Source organism: Dunckerocampus dactyliophorus, chromosome 12, assembly GCF_027744805.1.
Source record: "Dunckerocampus dactyliophorus isolate RoL2022-P2 chromosome 12, RoL_Ddac_1.1, whole genome shotgun sequence".
NCBI classification, from domain to species: Eukaryota; Metazoa; Chordata; class Actinopteri; order Syngnathiformes; family Syngnathidae; genus Dunckerocampus; species Dunckerocampus dactyliophorus.
The window spans coordinates 917,888-937,854 of NC_072830.1; the positions used below are offsets into that span (position 1 = coordinate 917,888).

At 44.5% G+C, this 19,967-nt stretch overlaps 2 protein-coding genes and 1 pseudogene across 2 annotated transcripts; all 3 read right to left on the minus strand.

Annotated features, from left to right (window-relative positions):
- Nucleotides 1-404: 404 nt before the first annotated feature.
- Nucleotides 405-1,352, minus strand: LOC129191443 (olfactory receptor 52Z1P-like). Its single transcript, XM_054794812.1, has one exon. It carries the CDS (start codon nt 1,350-1,352, stop codon nt 405-407), a length of 948 nt encoding a protein of 315 aa, XP_054650787.1.
- A 2,499-nt stretch (nt 1,353-3,851) lies between these two features.
- Nucleotides 3,852-4,787, minus strand: LOC129191444 (olfactory receptor 52B2-like). Its single transcript, XM_054794813.1, has one exon. It carries the CDS (start codon nt 4,785-4,787, stop codon nt 3,852-3,854), a length of 936 nt encoding a protein of 311 aa, XP_054650788.1.
- A 5,769-nt stretch (nt 4,788-10,556) lies between these two features.
- On the minus strand, nt 10,557-15,401 carry LOC129191445 (neuronal acetylcholine receptor subunit alpha-10-like; annotated as a pseudogene).
- Between the last annotated feature and the right edge of the window lie 4,566 nt (nt 15,402-19,967).

The following is a 19,967-nucleotide window of genomic DNA, read 5'->3' on the forward strand; positions in this document are numbered from 1 at the left end:
TTTGATGCATTTAAGTAAGCTCGGAAATCCCAGAAAATACGTCTCCCTCAAAACGTGACTTCAACTTAAATTAGTTGGTGTCTTTGAACGCAACTCTTCATGTGTCATAATAACAGCGTCACTGAAATGTTGTGCTACTGTTAAAGGACACTGGGGTTGGCAGATAGACGTTCAGACACGTGAGCCATCTTTTAGCTCATTTGGAACTGTTAATACAGACACATGAATGTGTAGTTGGGTCCTGCCATTTATCTTTTTGTCCATCAAATGCAGTAGAAATGGGCATGTTTCACACGTGGTTGCAAAAGGTGATTCATCCTGATTAATGAAGTGGAAAACTGTGATTACAATTTGTAATCATTTTGGTATTTATGTTTTCAGCGTACGCATCAAAGACAAATAATTTACTTCCGACACAGTTTGCTTAGCCTGCATGTCTTCCTTACAATGAAGCCAATGCTTTCCTTCAGCTCTGTGACCTTCAGCCCATAAATCACGGGGTCCAAAAAAGGCGGAAAGACTAAAATGGACAAACCGAGCAGCCTCCTCAGGTACGGCGGCACACCCTCAATCCTGTGTGCCAGCAGCGTGAAGACCGTGTTGATCTGCAGAATGACAAAGACGGTCAAATGGGTGCTGCATGTCTGGATGGCTTTTCTGCGGGTGTCCAGGTTGTTAGTCATGATGCACACCCGCAGTATTTGTGCGTAGGTGTACACCACTATTGACAAAGTGCCGCCTTGCAGGAACACGATGCCCACTAAGCCGTAAATGTTGTTGACCGTGTTGTCCTCGCAAGTCAGCTTCAGCAGCGACGGGTTGTTGCAGTACAAATCCACAATCCTGCTCCTGCAAAACCTGAGCCGCACCAGCAACGCGAATAGGACGCCCATTATGGAGAAATCGATGAACCATATGGAAAATATGATTTTTATCAGCTTCTCGGGACTCATGATGACGTGGTACCTCAGAGGAGAGCACACGGCGATGTATCGGTCGTACGCCATGGCGGTCAAGGTCAACAGGTTGGCCGTGCCGTAGACGTGAATGATAAAGGCCTGAGCCATGCACGCGTGGGGAGAGATGAGTCTGTTGTGCGACAGGATGCTGAACAAGAAGTGAGGGAAGAAAGCAGTAGCTCCCAGCAGGTCGCTGAGGGGCAGGTTGAAGAGCAGGATGAACATGGGCTTGTGCAGCTTTTTGCTCGTGGCGATTGTCACCGACACCAGCAGGTTGCAAAAGACAACGATTAGATAGGTTAACGTGCCGAACGCAAATGATGGATAGACCTGCTTAGAAGACAAGTCCAGCGACTGCAGCAGCAGCCATTGAGAAGATGCATTTGTGTCCATCGTGTCAGAGTGAGGGAACCTGAAAGAAATGAGCTGATTAGCAGTGAAAAAGGCTCATCATGCAGGGGATCGCTTCCTCGGATGGCCCACCTAGCCTATCCACCGCCTTGCCGTCTTTTATTGGCAGCTACCAACCCATGAGATTAAACAACACAACCTCTCCTGTTTGTGACGCAATCTGGTTTCCAAGCAACTGAGGGCCGATGTTGTTTTTATGATATTCATTTCATTGGAGCTGATGGTCAGGTAGCGATGACGTGTTCATGCTGTTTGCGACCCAGAATGCCTGATTTCACAGCCGCTTTTGATTGAACATTGCGTCAGCTGGTGGTTGTTCAAATCAATGTCTGCAGTGCTCTTTGCAAGCTTCAGCCCAAAAAGCACAGGACTTGAACAAATCTAACAAAACAAAGCACGTTTTGGAACACTGACAGCAATTTGTTGAGTTTTTACCAAAAATTGCAATGGAAGTTGCAGGTTTTTTTTTTTAGGTGTTTGTTGCGATAAAATTGCAGGAGAGCGAGCTCATTTCCCTCCGTGTGTTAACACGATGGGGATCTCTATCTATCTATCTATCTATCTATCTATCTATCTATCTATCTATCTATCTATCTATCTATCTATCTATCTATCTATCTATCTATCTATCTATCTATCTATCTATATGTATCTATCTATCTATCTATCTATCTATCTATCTATCTATCTATCTATCTATCTATCTATCTATCTATCTATCTATATGTATCTATCTATCTATCTATCTATCTATCTATCTATCTATCTATCTATCTATCTATCTATCTATCTATCTATCTATCTACCTATCTATCTATCTATCTATCTATCTATCTATCTATCTATCTGTATGTATCTATCTATCTATCTATCTATCTATCTATCTATCTATCTATCTATCTATCTATCTATCTACCTATCTATCTATCTATCTATCTATCTATCTATCTATCTATCTATCTATCTATCTATCTATCTATCTATCTATCTATCTATCTATCTATCTATCTATCTATCTATATGTATCTATCTATCTATCTATCTATCTATCTATCTATCTATCTATCTATCTATCTATCTATCTATCTATCTATCTATCTATCTATTTGCAATTGCAATTAACAATAAGGGATACAAAATGTTAATAAAACTTGAATATTGAAGGAAGCCAAAGTGAGTTTTTGGCTTTAGTTGGGATTATCTCTGTGTGCACAATGTTTGGCTTATTATTAGGCTGGATGCTCAGGTTTGCGCCCTTCTTGCACGCTTGAATCTTGAATCTTCTTGAAATTAATCCAAAGACAATCTAAACTTTGGCGGGACCGTCGTGAGACAGGTTAGTTTTTTAAAGTGGGAGTATAATATCCGAATCAGAATCAGAATCAGAATCAATGAATAATAATCTATTTGTGTAAACTGATATTGATACTGTATGTTGTGTGTTGCTTGTTCAAATAGGCGGGTGCGCCGTTACGCAACAACAACACAAAAACCCTTCTGGACCAGACTCATTTCTCCTGAAAAGATTTAAGCTTTGAAATCATGTGATTTGTTTGTGTGTATGTGCCCTGCCATTGGCTGGTGACCAGTCCGGGGTGTACCCCTCCTCTTGGCTGAGGTCAGCTGGGATAGACTCCAGCACACGCCCATGACCCTAGAGAAGATAAGCGGCATAGAGGTTGGATGGGGGGGTTGGTGGACTTCTTTAATGGTACTGAGTGATTATTTCACCTTTGCTGTGTCAATATGATAAGAAATGGAGTTCAGGTCACATTTTCAAAGGCACTCTACTGGAATGAACCTCATGTATTTGCTTTTACTTTACTGATGGCTTTGGTAGGTGCAAAGACGTAGAAATGAATGTGACTATCACACACACACACACACACACGCACACACACACACACACACACACTAGCATGGACTTCTTAATCCCAAATGCGCTTTGGGTTCGGCAGGGTTGCTGTGATAAAACCCGGATCACTGAGTCGCACAAATCCAGCAGTTTATTTACAGCACATGAGATCACCTACAGACATCATTTCAGTCTCATTTGACATCATTTTTTGGTCCGTTTTGCACCAAATAACATCAAAGACGCGTTGCAAAACAACAGCATGTTTCTACAACGATACCATTCCCATGTGAGTCCGTGTTGAAGTGTTTCATAGTACAGTTGAAAATGGCACATTCCTTTTGGACAAGTTACGCTGACTTACGTCACATGATTACTACGATGACTTGAGAAAGAGCAGGAAGAAGCGGGGGGGCGCTTGAATAATAAATCCACAGGAAATACATTCAAGTCAACAAAGAAATATATCTAATAGACACGGGGAATCGTTCTAATGTCACTAGAGTGAATGATCTTGTGCAAACATTTGATGTTATTTTATGTTTAACCCTTTGGTCTCCCGACCGTGAGGTCAAGGTGCCAACCACCAGGCCCAAAAGGTGAAACCCGACTTTTGGATTTCTTTCTTAGACAAAGGCTCTGTTTTGTAAGACCCTCAGCATGGTGTGTCGTATTTCGCTGGTGTAGAGCCCGTACACCAGCGGGTTCAGAAACGGAGATATGAGAAATATCAGCACCCCCATGATCTTCTGCAGGTCACTCGACACGTTTTTGAACCTGTGAGATAAAATGGTAAACGTGCTCACGACCTCGAATATGATTATGATCACCAGCTGCGCCACGCAGGTGTTGATCGCCTTCTTCTTGGCGTCAGACCTCCTCGTGACCACGCAGGTGATGAGAATCTTCACGTAGGAAAAGGCCTGAATGGACACGCTTATGGCCTGCATGACGGTGGTGGCGAACAAGCCGATGACGTTGTTGACCGTGGTGTTTCCGCACCTGAGCTTCAGAAGCGAGGGGTTGTCGCAGAACACGTTCTTGATGACGGATTTGCACCGGGGAAGTCTGGACTGCAGCGAGAAGAGCAAGGTGATGAGGATGAAGTCCAGACCCCACGTCAGGGCGACGATGCACGCCACAACCCTGGGGGTCATGACGGAGCTGTAGCGTAAGGGCATGCAGATGGCGATGTAGCGGTCCAAAGACATGGCCGCCAGGATGAACAGAATCCCGCCACCATACAAGTGCAGCAGAAAGGCTTGGAACACGCACAGCGTGTAGGAGATCTGGTTGGTCTCGGTGACGATGTCAGACAGGACCTTCGGGAGCATGGCGGTGATGCCCATCAGGTCGTTGAGGGGGAGGCTGAAGAGGATGAAGTACATGGGCTTGTGGAGGTTCCTCCGCAGGATGATCAAGCTCAGCAGGGTCAGGTTGCAAAAGACGCAGAACAAATAAATGAGGAGGCCCACGAAAAAGATGGGGTACCTCCCTCCGTGCGGGATGACGAAGGTGTCCAGGCTCACGAAGGGGCCGAACACCAAAGATTCGTTCAGCATTTTCAGTGAAAAGTTCTAGTGCGATGCAAACAGTCAGTCAATCTGAAGACGCGGAGCAGAGGACGGCACTGCCGTTCTTTTAAAGCCTCATGCTGACGTCAGCGGCCGCCTCTGGGAACGTCGTCTCTGTAGCGAGCACGCGCCCGTACCAAAAATGTTCATATCAGTGATTGGTCCCCAACACGTTTGCTGGTGGTTTTAGCAGGAGCACATGAGCGGGTGCAGGATCTAAAACACACGCGTGCCTCCCAATTTATTGCAATATTGTACACAGTTGGAGGAGGCCCCATTGAAGGCTCGGGACGTTTTTGCAGTTCTTTTGCTGATTAGAGCACCAACCAGTGTGCTGGCTGACCGTGCTACTCCACTTTTCACAGTTTTCTGTTTTGATTTTTAGGTTGTTGTTTACGACAAAGTATCAGGGTCACGTTGAAATACCAAAAAATTGGAGAGCTCGAGAATAAAGGCGTAAATTTACAAGAATAAAATCATACATTTACGAGAACAAAAGTCATACTTTTACAAGAAAAAAGTTGTAAATTTATGAGAAAACTGTTGCCAATTTACGGGAAAAAAGTCATACATTCATGAGAAAAAAGTCGTAAATTTATAAGAAAAAATGTCATAAACTTACGAGAAAAAAGTAACAATTTATAGGAAAACAGTAGGAAATTTACAAGAATAAAAGTCATGAATTTACAAGAATAAAAGTCATAACTTTACAAGAAAAGAGTAGTAAATTCACGAGAATAAAAGTTATACATTTACGAGAAAAAGTCGTACATTTACGAAAAAAAAAATTCGTAAATGTACGACAAAAAAGTCATAAATTAACGAGAAAAAAGTTGTAAATTTATGAGAAAAAAGTAATAATTTACAAGAAAGAAGTCATGAGTTCACGAGAAAAAAGTCTTAAATCAATGAGAAAAAAAGTTGTACATTTATGAGAAAAAAAGTCATAAATTTATGAGAAAAAGTTTTACATTTATGAAAAAAATGTTGTAAAATTACAAGAAAAAAGTGATAAATTGAGGAGAATAAAAGTAATAGATGAAACATCACTTTGCAAATGAAGGTCCCAGAGTCTGGAGGAAGAGAGGAGAGGCACAGTTCCTGGTTGCTTGAGGTCTCCACAGTCAGTGAAGGCTTGGGGTGCCATGTCATCTGCTGGTGTTGGCCCAAGGTCAGTGCAGCCGTCTACCAGGAAGTGGTAGAGCACTTCATGCTTCCCTCTGCTCACCAACTTTATGGAGATGCAGATTTCATTTGTTCATCAGGACTTGGCACCTGCGCACAGTGCCAGTGCCAAAACTACCAGTACCTGGTTTAAGGACCATGGTATCCGCGTCCTTAATTGGCCAGCAAATCTATGGGGTTGTAAGAGATGATATGCATTGACTGCAACATTGGTGTGATATGGCTTTATTGCATCATTATTATGGCCAACAACCTACTAAACAATATTATAATGCTGGTAGAAAAGAACGGCTGGATTTATCATGTAGCAACCCTAATAATGATGCGTTTTATTGGTAAGCGCCTTTCCGGGAACCCCAGGACACTGCACACAGACACAGATAAAAGCAATGCACACATGACATAGAAACAATGAGATAAAATAATACAAATGTCCTGGTAAACTTAGCTTCAAGTGTATCATTTTTGCACAATAGAAATGTATTTTTTGACATGAATGAGCTTTAATAACCGTATTTGACCTGAAATAGTTGCCTAGCATAGCATCAAAGAGAAATACTTGGTTATGACACTGGTGATGACTTGGGGTGGATACGGTACTGTACTGGATGTAAAACCACATCTGAAGAATTCCAACACGCTTCTACATGAATAATAAAACTACACTGAAGGGATACTGCCAGCTATTATACACAAGAGCCTCGTTACCTGGTCAAAACATTGTCTTTATTAATGAGCCCCTGTGGGATCTAAGTAAATATTGTTCCTAATTATCCCCCGAATGCCTGCCAAACCTCTGGTGGTTAATGACATTGTTATGTGTCAAGGTAGACTGTTTAATGACACCCTGAGGAAGCCCACAACATGTTTTGTCAACTTGAAATGCGGTAAATGTGACTTATTGCCAGGGTTGCATGCCGTGTCTCAGTTGACACTTGTCCCCACTCGCCTTAGCCCCTTAGCCTGAGCATTGATCATAACAAAAACAAAGTAACAGTTGTAAGACAACTCATGAAACAAGGTCAAATAACACGCGTACACTGAAATATATGCAATGTTTAGTAATACACGTTTCATATGAAAACAGCTTGTGAAATAGCAAATGAATTGCTGCCCAATCAGTCATAAATCCATCAATCTGCTCTCTTAAGGCTGTTTAGATTTGTTTAAAAAGTGCTAATTGAAGCAGAGCAGTGGACACGCTGTGAATGCCCACAACAGGGCAGCTTAGGACTAATTGTCCCCCCCAGGAGACACAGTATGGACATCATGGCCCTTGAGTGGCCTCCATAATGGATTTCACCTTCTAATTGCTGCCGGCAACATCCTTTGGACCCAAATGGAGAAGCATTACACAAGGTGAAAGCCATCCATTGTCCTCTCATGAAAAGAATAGCGGAAAAGACGTGTTCATTGGAAGCAGGCCATCATTGGAGCGAGGCGGCTTTTCCAAACTTTAATAATCATGTGGCGTTTAACTACACGGGGCGTTCATTGGAGCATGGACGGCATCTGTAAAGTTAGTGTACAGATATGTTACGTTACGTGACGTGACGTGACGTGACGTGACGTGACGTGACGTGACGTGACGTGACGTGACGTGACGTGACGTGACGTGACGTGACGTGACGTGACGTGACGTGACGTGACGTGACGTGACGTGACGTGACGTGACGTGACGTGACGTGACGTGACGTGACGTGACGTGACGTGACGTGACGTGACGTGACGTGACGTGACGTGACGTGACGTGACGTGACGTGACGTGACGTGACGTGACGTGACGTGACGTGACGTGACGTGACGTGACGTGACGTGACGTGACGTGACGTGACGTGACGTGACGTGACGTGACGTGACGTGACGTGACGTGACGTGACGTGACGTGACGTGACGTGACGTGACGTGACGTGACGTGACGTGACGTGACGTGACGTGACGTGACGTGACGTGACGTGACGTGACGTGACGTGACGTGACGTGACGTGACGTGACGTGACGTGACGTGACGTGACGTGACGTGACGTGACGTGACGTGACGTGACGTGACGTGACGTGACGTGACGTGACGTGACGTGACGTGACGTGACGTGACGTGACGTGACGTGACGTGACGTGACGTGACGTGACATGACATGACATGACATGACATTACATTACATACCGTGTGTAACGTACCATATGTAACGTACCGTATGTAATGTACCGTGTGTAACGTACCGTATGTAACGTACCGTGTGTAACGTACTGTATGTAATGTGCCGTATGTAACATACTGTATGTAACGTAACGTATGTAATGTACCATATGTAACGTACTGTATGTAACGTACCATGTGTAACGTACTGTATGTAATGTACCGTATGTAATGTACCGTATGTAACGTACCATATGTAACGTACCGTGTGTAACGTACCGTATGTAACGTACCGTATGTAATGTACCGTATGTAACGTACCGTGTGTAACGTACCGTATGTAATGTACTGTATGTAACGTACCGTGTGTAACGTACCGTATGTAATGTACCGTATGTAACGTACCATATGTAACGTACCGTATGTAACGTACCGTGTGTAACGTACTGTATGTAATGTGCCGTATGTAACATACTGTATGTAACGTACCGTATGTAATGTACCATATGTAACGTACTGTATGTAACGTACCATGTGTAACGTACTGTATGTAATGTACCGTATGTAATGTACCGTATGTAACGTACCATATGTAACGTACCGTGTGTAACGTACCGTATGTAACGTACCGTATGTAACGTACCGTGTGTAACGTACCGTATGTAACGTACCGTATGTAATGTACCGTATGTAATGTACCGTATGTAACGTACCATATGTAACGTACCGTGTGTAACGTACCGTATGTAACGTACCGTATGTAATGTACCGTATGTAACGTACCGTATGTAACGTACCGTATGTAATGTACCGTATGTAACGTACCGTGTGTAACGTACCGTATGTAATGTACTGTATATAACGTACCGTGTGTAACGTACCGTATGTAATGTACCGTATGTAACGTACCATATGTAACGTACCGTATGTAATGTACCGTGTGTAACGTACCGTATGTAACGTACCGTGTGTAACGTACCGTATGTAATGTACCGTATGTAATGTACCATATGTAACGTACCGTATGTAATGTACCGTGTGTAACGTACTGTATGTAATGTGCCGTATGTAACATACTGTATGTAACGTACCGTATGTAATGTACCATATGTAACGTACTGTATGTAACGTACCATGTGTAACGTACTGTATGTAATGTACCGTATGTAATGTACCGTATGTAACGTACCATATGTAACGTACCGTGTGTAACGTACCGTATGTAATGTACCGTATGTAATGTACCGTATGTAACGTACCGTATGTAACGTACCGTATGTAATGTACCGTATGTAACGTACCGTGTGTAACGTACCGTATGTAATGTACCGTATGTAACGTACCATATGTAACGTACCGTATGTAATGTACCGTGTGTAACGTACCGTATGTAACGTACCGTGTGTAACGTACCGTATGTAATGTACCGTATGTAACGTACCATATGTAACGTACCGTGTGTAACGTACCGTGTGTAACGTACTGTATGTAATGTGCCGTATGTAACATACTGTATGTAACGTACCGTATGTAATGTACCATATGTAACGTACTGTATGTAACGTACCATGTGTAACGTACCGTATGTAACGTACCGTATGTAATGTACCGTGTGTAACGTACCGTATGTAATGTACCGTATGTAACGTACCGTATGTAACGTATCGTGTGTAACGTACCGTATGTAACGTACCGTATGTAATGTACCGTGTGTAACGTACCGTATGTAACGTACCGTATGTAACGTACCGTATGTAATGTACCGTGTGTAACGTACCGTATGTAACGTACCGTATGTAACGTACCGTGTGTAACGTACCGTATGTAACGTACCGTATGTAACGTACCGTATGTAACGTACCGTGTGTAACGTACTGTATGTAATGTGCCGTATGTAACATACTGTATGTAACGTACCGTATGTAATGTACCATATGTAACGTACTGTATGTAACGTACCATGTGTAACGTACCGTATGTAATGTACCGTATGTAACGTACCATATGTAACGTACCGTGTGTAACGTACCGTATGTAACGTACCGTATGTAATGTACCGTATGTAACGTACCGTATGTAACGTACCGTATGTAACGTACCGTGTGTAACGTACCGTATGTAATGTACCGTATGTAACGTACCGTATGTAACGTATCGTGTGTAACGTACCGTATGTAACGTACCGTATGTAATGTACCGTGTGTAACGTACCGTATGTAACGTACCGTATGTAATGTACCGTATGTAACGTACCGTATGTAATGTACCGTGTGTAACGTACCGTATGTAACGTACCGTGTGTAACGTACCGTATGTAACGTACCGTATGTAACGTACCGTATGTAACCTACCGTGTGTAATGTACCGTATGTAACGTACCGTATGTAACGTACCGTATGTAACATACCGTATATGGTACGTTACACACGGTACATTCACTCACTCATGAAAAAAACCATGATGAAGAACAACCACATGAAGATGGTCTAAAACCTTTGCCACCTTCTTCCACTCCCTGGTCCTCTTCCGGGTGGCCCTCTGCTCTCTGTAGTAGTTGGCTATGTAGTCAGTATTAGGCAGCACCAGCATCCGCTCGTCAAAGGGGGCGGCGTAGGATGCTTCTCTGTCTTTACGCTCCGCTTCGCTCACTCTGCCTTTCCGGTATCTCCTCCCGCTGCCCAACTCCTTGAAATCACAAAGGCTCACAAAGGTGTCGTTCTTCCAGAAGTTGAAGTGATTGGTGGGGTTGACCCCAATGGAGCCATCAGGACTCATCAGTTGATCCAAGCCTTCTCTCTGTGCCGCCTCTTGCCCCCTCTCCATCACAAATGTACGGTCCCCCCTGCAGGCCCCCACCAGGCCGTTCATGTTGCAGTTCACCACTGAAGCGTCCCGTTTCTCCTCCTGGGGAGACATGCAGTTCTCCCCCACCTCATAAACGAAGCACACTCTGGCCATGTACTGCAGGATGACCTTCTTGGCCCACTTGGGGACTGGTTTGGCGTCTGGGCCGCAGTGGTGGATGTTCATGATGAAGATGGTCAAGGCCGTGGAGGCTGTGATCATAGTCATGGTGGCAATGTAGTACTTTCCTGTGAACACGACAAACAAGGCCATCAAGCACACACATTCATTTCCCAGCCAGGGCCCCCATACCCAGCCATTGAGGTGTCCAGTGCTAGTCCCACGCCAGGATCAAAATGAAGGGTTGTGTCAGGAACAATTCTTTTTGAGAATCAGGGGCAAAGACAGTCGAATGCCACAAGTCTCATAGTCCTTCACATAGTCCTACCAAATGACTTTGCCAACCTGGGGGAACCTCACTCCACCCCCTTTCCACCCCTCCACTGTATCATAGGTATGGAAAAATATTCCCATCTTTTAAATTGGTTGCTGCCAACTAACAGAACCTATTATGCCTCCACTCCTTCAGGACAAGCGGCACACTGGTCAGCACTTTTGCCTCCTAGAAACCAAGTTTGGGATAGGAATGTATGGATCTGGGTTCGAGCCTTTCTGTGTAGCTCGTTCGTGGATTTCTGTGGGTTGTCTGTGGGTTTTTATTTCCGGATGAGTCAAGTTTCAGACTTACAGTACATGACTTGGATTACGCATTTATCAGCGCTTTGGGCCAATGCTGGAACATTCTGGTGGCTGGGCGTTGGGGTGTTGGACCGGAACCTAACCCTCACTAGTTTAACGGCAGCAACGTGAACCACTACACCACCAATATCCCCATGTATGTTGAAGGGATATTGGGATTTTTTGACATGAAGTTGTATGCCCCATCATCACGGTTGCAGCGACTTACCCCCACTTTGTCTCATGAGCCAAGTTCTGCTCGGATTTAGGTGATGAGGAATGTAGTTCCGGTTAGTTGGTGGGGCCACTTAAAGGAAAAGTGCATCTTTTTTGGAATATTGCCCATCATCCACAATCCTTATGTGAATCCTTATGTCTATTTCTTTCCCTTTTCTGCGCGTTCTAACAAGAGAAAACGAGTTAGCATGAGCCAGCTAACATTGCACATCATGGGAGGTACCTATTTCCACTATGAAGGCCTCTAAGACAGCATTTTATGGTTTTCTATCCATGCTGTTGTAGCAGACTTGTAATGGCATCCGGATTGAAGAACACACACCAAGTCAGGATCAATGGCAAGGAGGGTACACTATTAGCAAGCACACACAGCAGCATCCCCTGACTTCAGCTGCTCAAACGTCCACGTTATGACAGCAGACACGCATTTCTCCCTGTGTGTGTCGCTATAAAGGGTTCCCCTTGAAACAGTAACCGCAACATAAATGAGTTCCATCAAAACATAAATGCCGGTTTTGAGAATGTTCACAAAAAAAGCACAGTATTTTAAATCAAATATTTCACTCAACTACACTGTGATCATGCATAAAGTGCATTGATGATAACATGTCATACTTACAGTATCCATGTAGTATGTTTTGAAGTGCCTAGGAACTTCTTTCCTAGGCACATTGATGTGACGTAGCCCACAGCAGCTAACGCTACTTCCGTCAACAACAGCAGCATAGAAACATTAAAGGCACTTCCAACGTCTGCTTTCATTGGGATGGCTGTGTCTTCCAGCACAAGACTTGTGCTCCAGCCCTCAAAAATCAAAATCAAAAGTCAAAAATGCTGACAGCAAACGTGCATCTTCTTGGGTCTTTGCAGCTACAGTACATTTAGAGCCACTCTTCCAGCATCAAGGCGGGATTGGCGCTTCCGGCTCTCTGGGCTGGCTCTTGGGGCGCTGATCTTTGTGCTGCCTGCCCCTGTGGGCCAGGTGGCCTTCTGGCGGCGGGGGCTCATTCTGGCTATTTGGGGGGGGGCTCTCTGGGAGGTGGAGGGCGGCCCCTTTCCTTTCATGCATTCTCAGTGACAATTACACGCCCACACATTCTTGCACCTTTATATATATGAAGTCTTCCCCACATACAGAGATACCTGTACATATGCACACTCACAGTACATACGTACTTCCCCACATTACTCACTGAGTTAACCAGGGTGTTATGTTGTTGGTTTTATTACAGCGACGGTGATATCAGCAGTATGACTATAGTTTTTTTTTACAATGATGTGCATTACAGTAATTATCATTCTGTTCACTATCATGGATAATCATTTCATTACTACTATTATGTGTGACTGTTTCAATGCAGTATTGTCATTGTAACCACTATCATAGTTCATCATTTCATGACTACTATTATGTGTGATTGTCATTGACAGCGTTGTCATTGTGGTTGTTGATATTGTTTTGTCCTTTGTCCTTATGTCCTTGTTCGTCTTTATAGTTGTCACAGACATTTATTTGCTGATGTCGTTCTGTATGTTTCTGTTGTTCTGTTCTTGTTGTCACAATTGTTGTTGTTGCTGCTGTTGTCCTTGTCTCTTGTCTCTTTTTTTTGTCCCCCTCTTATCCCCGCATCCCAACTCTGCCTTTGAGACGGTGACATGTCTGTCGGTGTAAGTGTGGGTCGTGAGTGTGAATGGTTGTCTGTCTGGATGGAATTGACTGATGATCAGATAAAGGCCCTGAAGCTAACTGAGATAGACTTTAGCGTCCAGCTTGGACAGACGGATACATGCCAGGACGTGGTAACTATACAATAAACACCCAACAGAAATATAAATGCTACTCTATAGTTTTTGCTCCTAACTTTCATTAGCTGAACTCAAAGATCTACAACATGTTGTAGGTACACAAAATCTCTAATACATTGTTAACAAATCAGTCTAAATCTGTTAGTGAGCACCTCTCGTTTGCCGAGATGAAGCATCCAGCTCACAGGTGTGTCATATGAAGATGATGACCAGACAACATGAACAATGCTTAGGTGTGCTTTTGGCTGGCTACAATAAAAGGCTAAATGTGCGGTTTGACTGTACTGGGGGTAGAGCATCCCAACCTCTCAATGCTCAATGGGTGACATGTTCGCTGAGTATGCTGACCATGTTTTCAGCTTCCAGGAATTACGTACTGACGCTTGCAACATAGGGCCGTGCATTACCATGCTGCAACATGAGGTGATGCATGAACAACAACGAGCCCCAGGATGTCGTCCCGGTATCAATGAAATGCACCTGTGTTTCCATAACATATGCCCGCCCATACCAGAACCCCCCCACCACCACCATGGCCCACTTGATCCACAATGTTGACACCAGCACACCACTCACCCACACAAGGCCACACACACTGTCTGCCATCGGTACAGTGAAAACCAGGATTCATGCGTTAAAAGAACACCTTTCCAACGTGCCCGATGCCTTGAATGTGAGCGTTCGCCCACTCAAGTTGATTATGATGACCAACTGCAGTCAGGTGGAGACCCTGATGAGGATGACAAGCATGTAGATGAGCGTCCCTGAGACGGACTGCCACATCTGTGGTATTGTGGCGTGTAATAAAACTGCACATTTTGGAGTGGCCTTCTATTGTGGCCAGCCTAAGGCACACCTGTGAGGTGGATGGTTTATCTTGACAAAGGAGAAGTGCTCGCTAACACAGATTTGTGAACAATATTGGAGAGAGATAGGCCTTTTGTGTACATGGAAAAGTTCAGAGATCATTTGAGTTCAGCTCATGAAAGGTGGAAGCAAGAGCAAGTGTTGATATTCTAATTGTGTCGTGAATGATCTTGACTTACCAGTGGCCCATCCCCGTCCCTACCAATGAGCGGCACATTCTCCGAGGGCGGAATGACCTCTGCAACCAACAGCCGAAAGACAGTCAGTGCCAGCATCACCGTGACACCCAAAGACACCTTCTCTCCGCAGTCAGCAGGCAGGTAGAAACCCAGAGGAGCCAGGAAGGAGATCATCACGCAGGGTATCAATAGGTTGAAGACATAGAAGGACGCTCTCCTCTTTACTTTTAAGGTGTAGGTGATGTCTGGGTAGGGGTCGGCGCAGCAGCCGTACAGGATCACATTCCTCTTGGCCGGCATCCCCAGGACCTCCCACTCCACGTCGTCCACCAAGTCGGCTAGGTCGGCGGTCTCCATGGCGTTCAGGATGTCCAGGTGGTTGCCGTTGTAGGTCCACGAGCCGTAGGAGAACCTGCACTGCTGAGCATCGGAGGGAAAGAAAGACACGTCCACCTTGCAGGAGATTTTGGTGATGGCCGGCGAGTCCCATATAACCTGGCCATCATGACGGATCACCACGTTGGTGTCCATGGAACCCGTGAAGTGGTCATCAGCGCTAGAAGTCAAGCAGAAGACAGGAGTAGAACGCCTGGTTTCACTGTTGAACATTTTGGATGTGTAAAAAGGCACAAGTGCGCCCACTCTGGGACGGGTCCACACTCTTCCAGGCTTTTGCACTCGTTCCTCAGCTGTGTTTACGTCTTTCCAGTAATGCACATTTGGTTTTAGTGAGGTCAGGTTCTTCTATGATCGAGCTACTGATTGACAGCTGATCTACTGTACGTGTAATCACTGCTACACTCTTCTTCTGACTTCATTGTCCGTACTCACCATCATCCACTATCTTCTGTTGTGTGTATTTTATACTTCTACTTATTTACTGTGAATGTCATATTAAGTACCACATTATTACTACCTTACCAGTTTTCCCACGTATTTGAAACCACCAAGAGTGCGTTTGGAATACAGGAAGTGAACAAACGTATTGCAGTTGATGTGAAACGGATGGGGGGGGTAGGATTAAATACTCCTTGTGGACATGAGGAACTGTGAATTGTGCTATGTGACGTGTTCCAATGTGACTTGTATGCATGTTGAAATCAATGAAACCAGAACCAGAATCACTGAAAAGTCAAGAATATAGACTCATACTTCTTAGCATTGGGAGAGTCACATGATCACCGAGTACTTCCTGTGGTGTGTAGGATAAGATTGTTTATTGACTAGAATACCTCTATGGCGTTCTAGCACGTCATCTTTGAGAGCAAAGCAATAGAAACGTTGGTTTGCATCTCGCCACCTTGCCGAGTGATTGCAAATGTGCCCTGCCCCGAATGCCAGTCAAGTTGTTTACCATTTTTATTTGGGTTGAATTTCCGAAACAGAAAATAAAGAAAAGATGCGGAGTGTTAACGCTAGCATCAGTGCTAACTTTACTGTACACAGATGCAAGCTTCGCCTCACAGGAAAATGATCAGGAAAGTTTATTTGAACATGTTATGATGCATGGGGGTTACCACGTGTCAAGGGGGGCGGGTGTGCTAAATAAAAACATGGCTTTGTATGATACATTTCTCACAGGGGTTGTCTTCTGACTGTCCTGTTGTGCTAACATGTCCTTCAAACTCTCAGTGGCACCAAAACAACAGGCCTTTGTCCATGTCCATGTCCAAGAAAGGACTTCAGGGTGTTGATGGCCTTTGAAGCCGCGTGCGTGTGCAGCAGCGAGTCTGCTCACCATGACAGTCCCACCGCTGATGGTGGGGGGGTAGCGGGAATGTAAAAAAAGGCAGAAATAGCGGCCGGCAGACGCAGTGCTAGACTCTTCTAGAATCCTCATGGAATACAAGAACACACGTTCTAGAATCCTCGTGGAATACAAGAACACACGTTCTAGAATCATCATGGAATACAAGTACACACGTTCTAGGATCCTCATGCAATACAAGAACACACGTGTCTGGTCTGTGTACTAGGTAGCCGCCTCATGCTGGCAGTTTTCCACTAACTATGGAGATAATACCTTCTAAAAAAAAACCTCCAAAGATGTTTGATGCCCGTTGCCAGCATGTGATAACGGCAGTGAGGATGAGGCAGGTGAGGCTGGTGAGGCAGAGCATGACAGGCATGATAAGGCGGGTATTATCAATGTCTTTTCTGTACCATTCCAAGCGTTTTTAACATTTTCTGAACTAAAAATGGCTGAATTTGCACATTTCTGGATCAAACACAGAAGAAACCTAAGGCGAGGCCAGCGTGAGTGTGGCTTCTTGGCGTAGTGCGCAAGCCCCGCCTACCGTCTACCTTCTATCTTGGCAGTCACATTCCTTCACGCATTTGTCCAGCTGAGCAGAAAAATAAATAGAATGCGTTTGATTAGTGCTAAAAAAACACTGGCTTTTCCTCCCCATGACGTTTCTATTTTACTGTGTGATTGGCTCAACCCGTACCAACATGACAAACAACATGACATAGCGTACATGGATGATACACATTTGTTGCATGTTTACATTTCCTTTCATCCTTTCACCGTGTTGACTACCGATGTTCATCATGAGAAGACGAATGTTGACTGAGTGACGTGAGGAAGGAGATCTCTGCAAATAGCACGGAGCTAACCATCAACCGCATGATGACAGGAAATCCTAGTCAGCACGTCAAAGGGGTAGTTGACACTGTCAATAACAGGGACTTACCCCCCCATTTGGTCCCCTAAGTCCAGTTCTGGTCGAACTTCAGTGTTGAAGAACGTAGTTCCAGGTAGTTGCTGGGGTCATTCAAGTAAAGAGTTTGGCTTCTCATTTGCATCATAAAAATGCCTCCTGGAACAAATCAGTGCCGCCTGTCCATTCTTGCGTATGTGACACAACACACACACGCAAACAAGATGGCCGCAGCGCCGAGCAATTTGTGAGGTCTGATTTTTTTCAAGTAGGCAGTTTTGTGCTGCAGATATGTGACTTCTGAACGCATGTTGTTTTCAGAAGCCAAACTCCTTACTTGTGGAACTCCAGCGCCTGCCTGGAACTACGTTCTTCATCACTGACCAGAACTGGACTTAGGGGACCAATTGGGGGGGTAAGTCACTACACTGCTGATGGGGATATCACACAACTTCATGTCAATAAATCCCAAGTATCCCTTTAAGGATTTAAAGAAGGATAATGCATGACTTAGTGAACCAACTGGTGGGCTAGAAGCAAGAGCGGATGCTTCAAAGATGCCAAATGATGAAAGGGATTGCATTTATTGCAAATGATGTACACAATTGATGACCCGGGACAGTTGACGTGCATAAACAATGCGATTGTGACGTCTTTTGCCAGGGCAGCTGATGATGTACTTGTCTTATTTCATGTCTGCATAAGTATTTGTATTTGTTATTCACCATGTACGCCTATTTTACTACTTTTATTCAACGTGAGTCTACTTTTATCCTTATTGTTCATATTTGTATTTACTTTCCTGAAGACTGCACAAGCTACATCGTGCTATCCTGTCACCTTCCTTTCTTTTCCCACAGGAAGTGAACAATAGGGAACGGACAAAACGGAAGCAAGAGTGTTGCATGTAAAAGTTATGGTGTGATTGAATGATCGGTACGAAGCGGGGAAAGGGTGAGATCAAACTCCTTTTCAGACATGTTGAATTGTGCAAACATAACCATGTGATGTTCCGTGAGCGTGCCTGAAACAAAGAAACCAAACACATGCAAAGGGGCACAGCACCCCTCATTTTTCAGTATGCAGCCCTCGGTGGAAAACCTTTGGACACCCCTGGTTTAAGAAGTGTCACATTCACCAGCGGGCGTCCTGCTCTTTGTTGTTGTTTCTGTCCCTGCCTTGTCCTGGCCTGTCTTCTCTTCTGCAGTCTACCCTTGAGCAGGCTGGAGGCGGGAAGGCTGGGCACACCTGTGGGTGCTTGCAGCTGGTAGCCACTGGTTCTTTGTTCGCACTCCTGCCGGCTGCACACACGTGGACTCCCGTTCAGCGTTTAGATTTCTGCTTTTAGTTTTTGAACTATGCCAGGTCGGCCCAGCCAGCTCCCAAGTTTAGTCAGACCTCATCTTCGTGTCGTTCTTCATTTGGACTTTTTGCTAACAACAGCGCCTGTTTGTGGACTGTTTTGCAAGCTGTTCCATTAAAAAGATCTGAACTGCCACACGAGCTCGCTGCCTCTGCATCTGGCGTCCAAACCACGTCAAGAACGTCACAAAAAAAGAGTTTCATTGTTTTCTAGTAGAGTGATTGAGTTATTTTTACACTTGCAGGACAGTTAATAAGAATGTTGACAGTTTGACCCTTGAACTGATGCACATGCTGTCGTTTTGAAATCAACAAGTAAAGCTGATGACGTGGCTGCTGAGGTTAAGGTCTGGCAGATGGATGGATTTTCTCTTGCACGATGCTGGCATCCTTAAGCAGGAGTTCAGGCCAGTCTGCCACGAGGTAGCAGCACAGCACGGTCGTAAGAAACGATGCATGTCCTCAATGCTTGTTATCCAAATGACGCTCAAAAGCCGAACAAGTTGCTGTTGACATTTACGTATCGACTTGAAACAGACAGACATGAGCTGCTTTGCTGCCCTCTATTGGTCATCTGCTGCAGTACTCAACTGCAGGTTGGATTTGGACGAGCCAGATGCTGGATCTCAATCGCAGATGCAATAAAAGCTTTGAGCGAGATGCAAAGAAGCTCCACAGGATGGATTATGATGGCGGTGAAATCCCTAAACAGCTGGACCAAGTCTGCAGATGATTGGTCACTGGACTGCTGGCAAGCCATGAACTCACAGGACACTTGATTAGGTACAATCTCAGCGGTTAGTCAAGCGGTGTTGTTTAAAACTCCAGAGATTGAAATGATTGAATGGATTATAATACTTATAGTATAATTATGAAAATTAATACTACGTGACTCTATTTTTAGTACATTTTTGAGCTATTTTTGACAAATGTCTCCATTGATTGCAGCATTGTTTGATAACATTGCTTAAAAACTTACCTGGCAACCCTGTGACACAATCAACAAGCAAAGTAAAGAAGGGATCTCCAGTCGTTTCATGATGAAACCATCTGACATGCACTAAAATAACACAGCAATGAGAAAAAGAGAAAGAGAGGGGGGGGGGGAAACAGGCGGTGCAAAAACAGCAGCGCGGTTTGAACGATACAC

Bases quoted from the DNA above. Each gene is read 5' to 3' on its own strand.
- LOC129191443 (XM_054794812.1), bottom strand. From the start codon at position 1,352: ATGGACACAAATGCATCTTCTCAATGGCTGCTGCTGCAGTCGCTGGAC.
- LOC129191444 (XM_054794813.1), bottom strand. From the start codon at position 4,787: ATGCTGAACGAATCTTTGGTGTTCGGCCCCTTCGTGAGCCTGGACACC.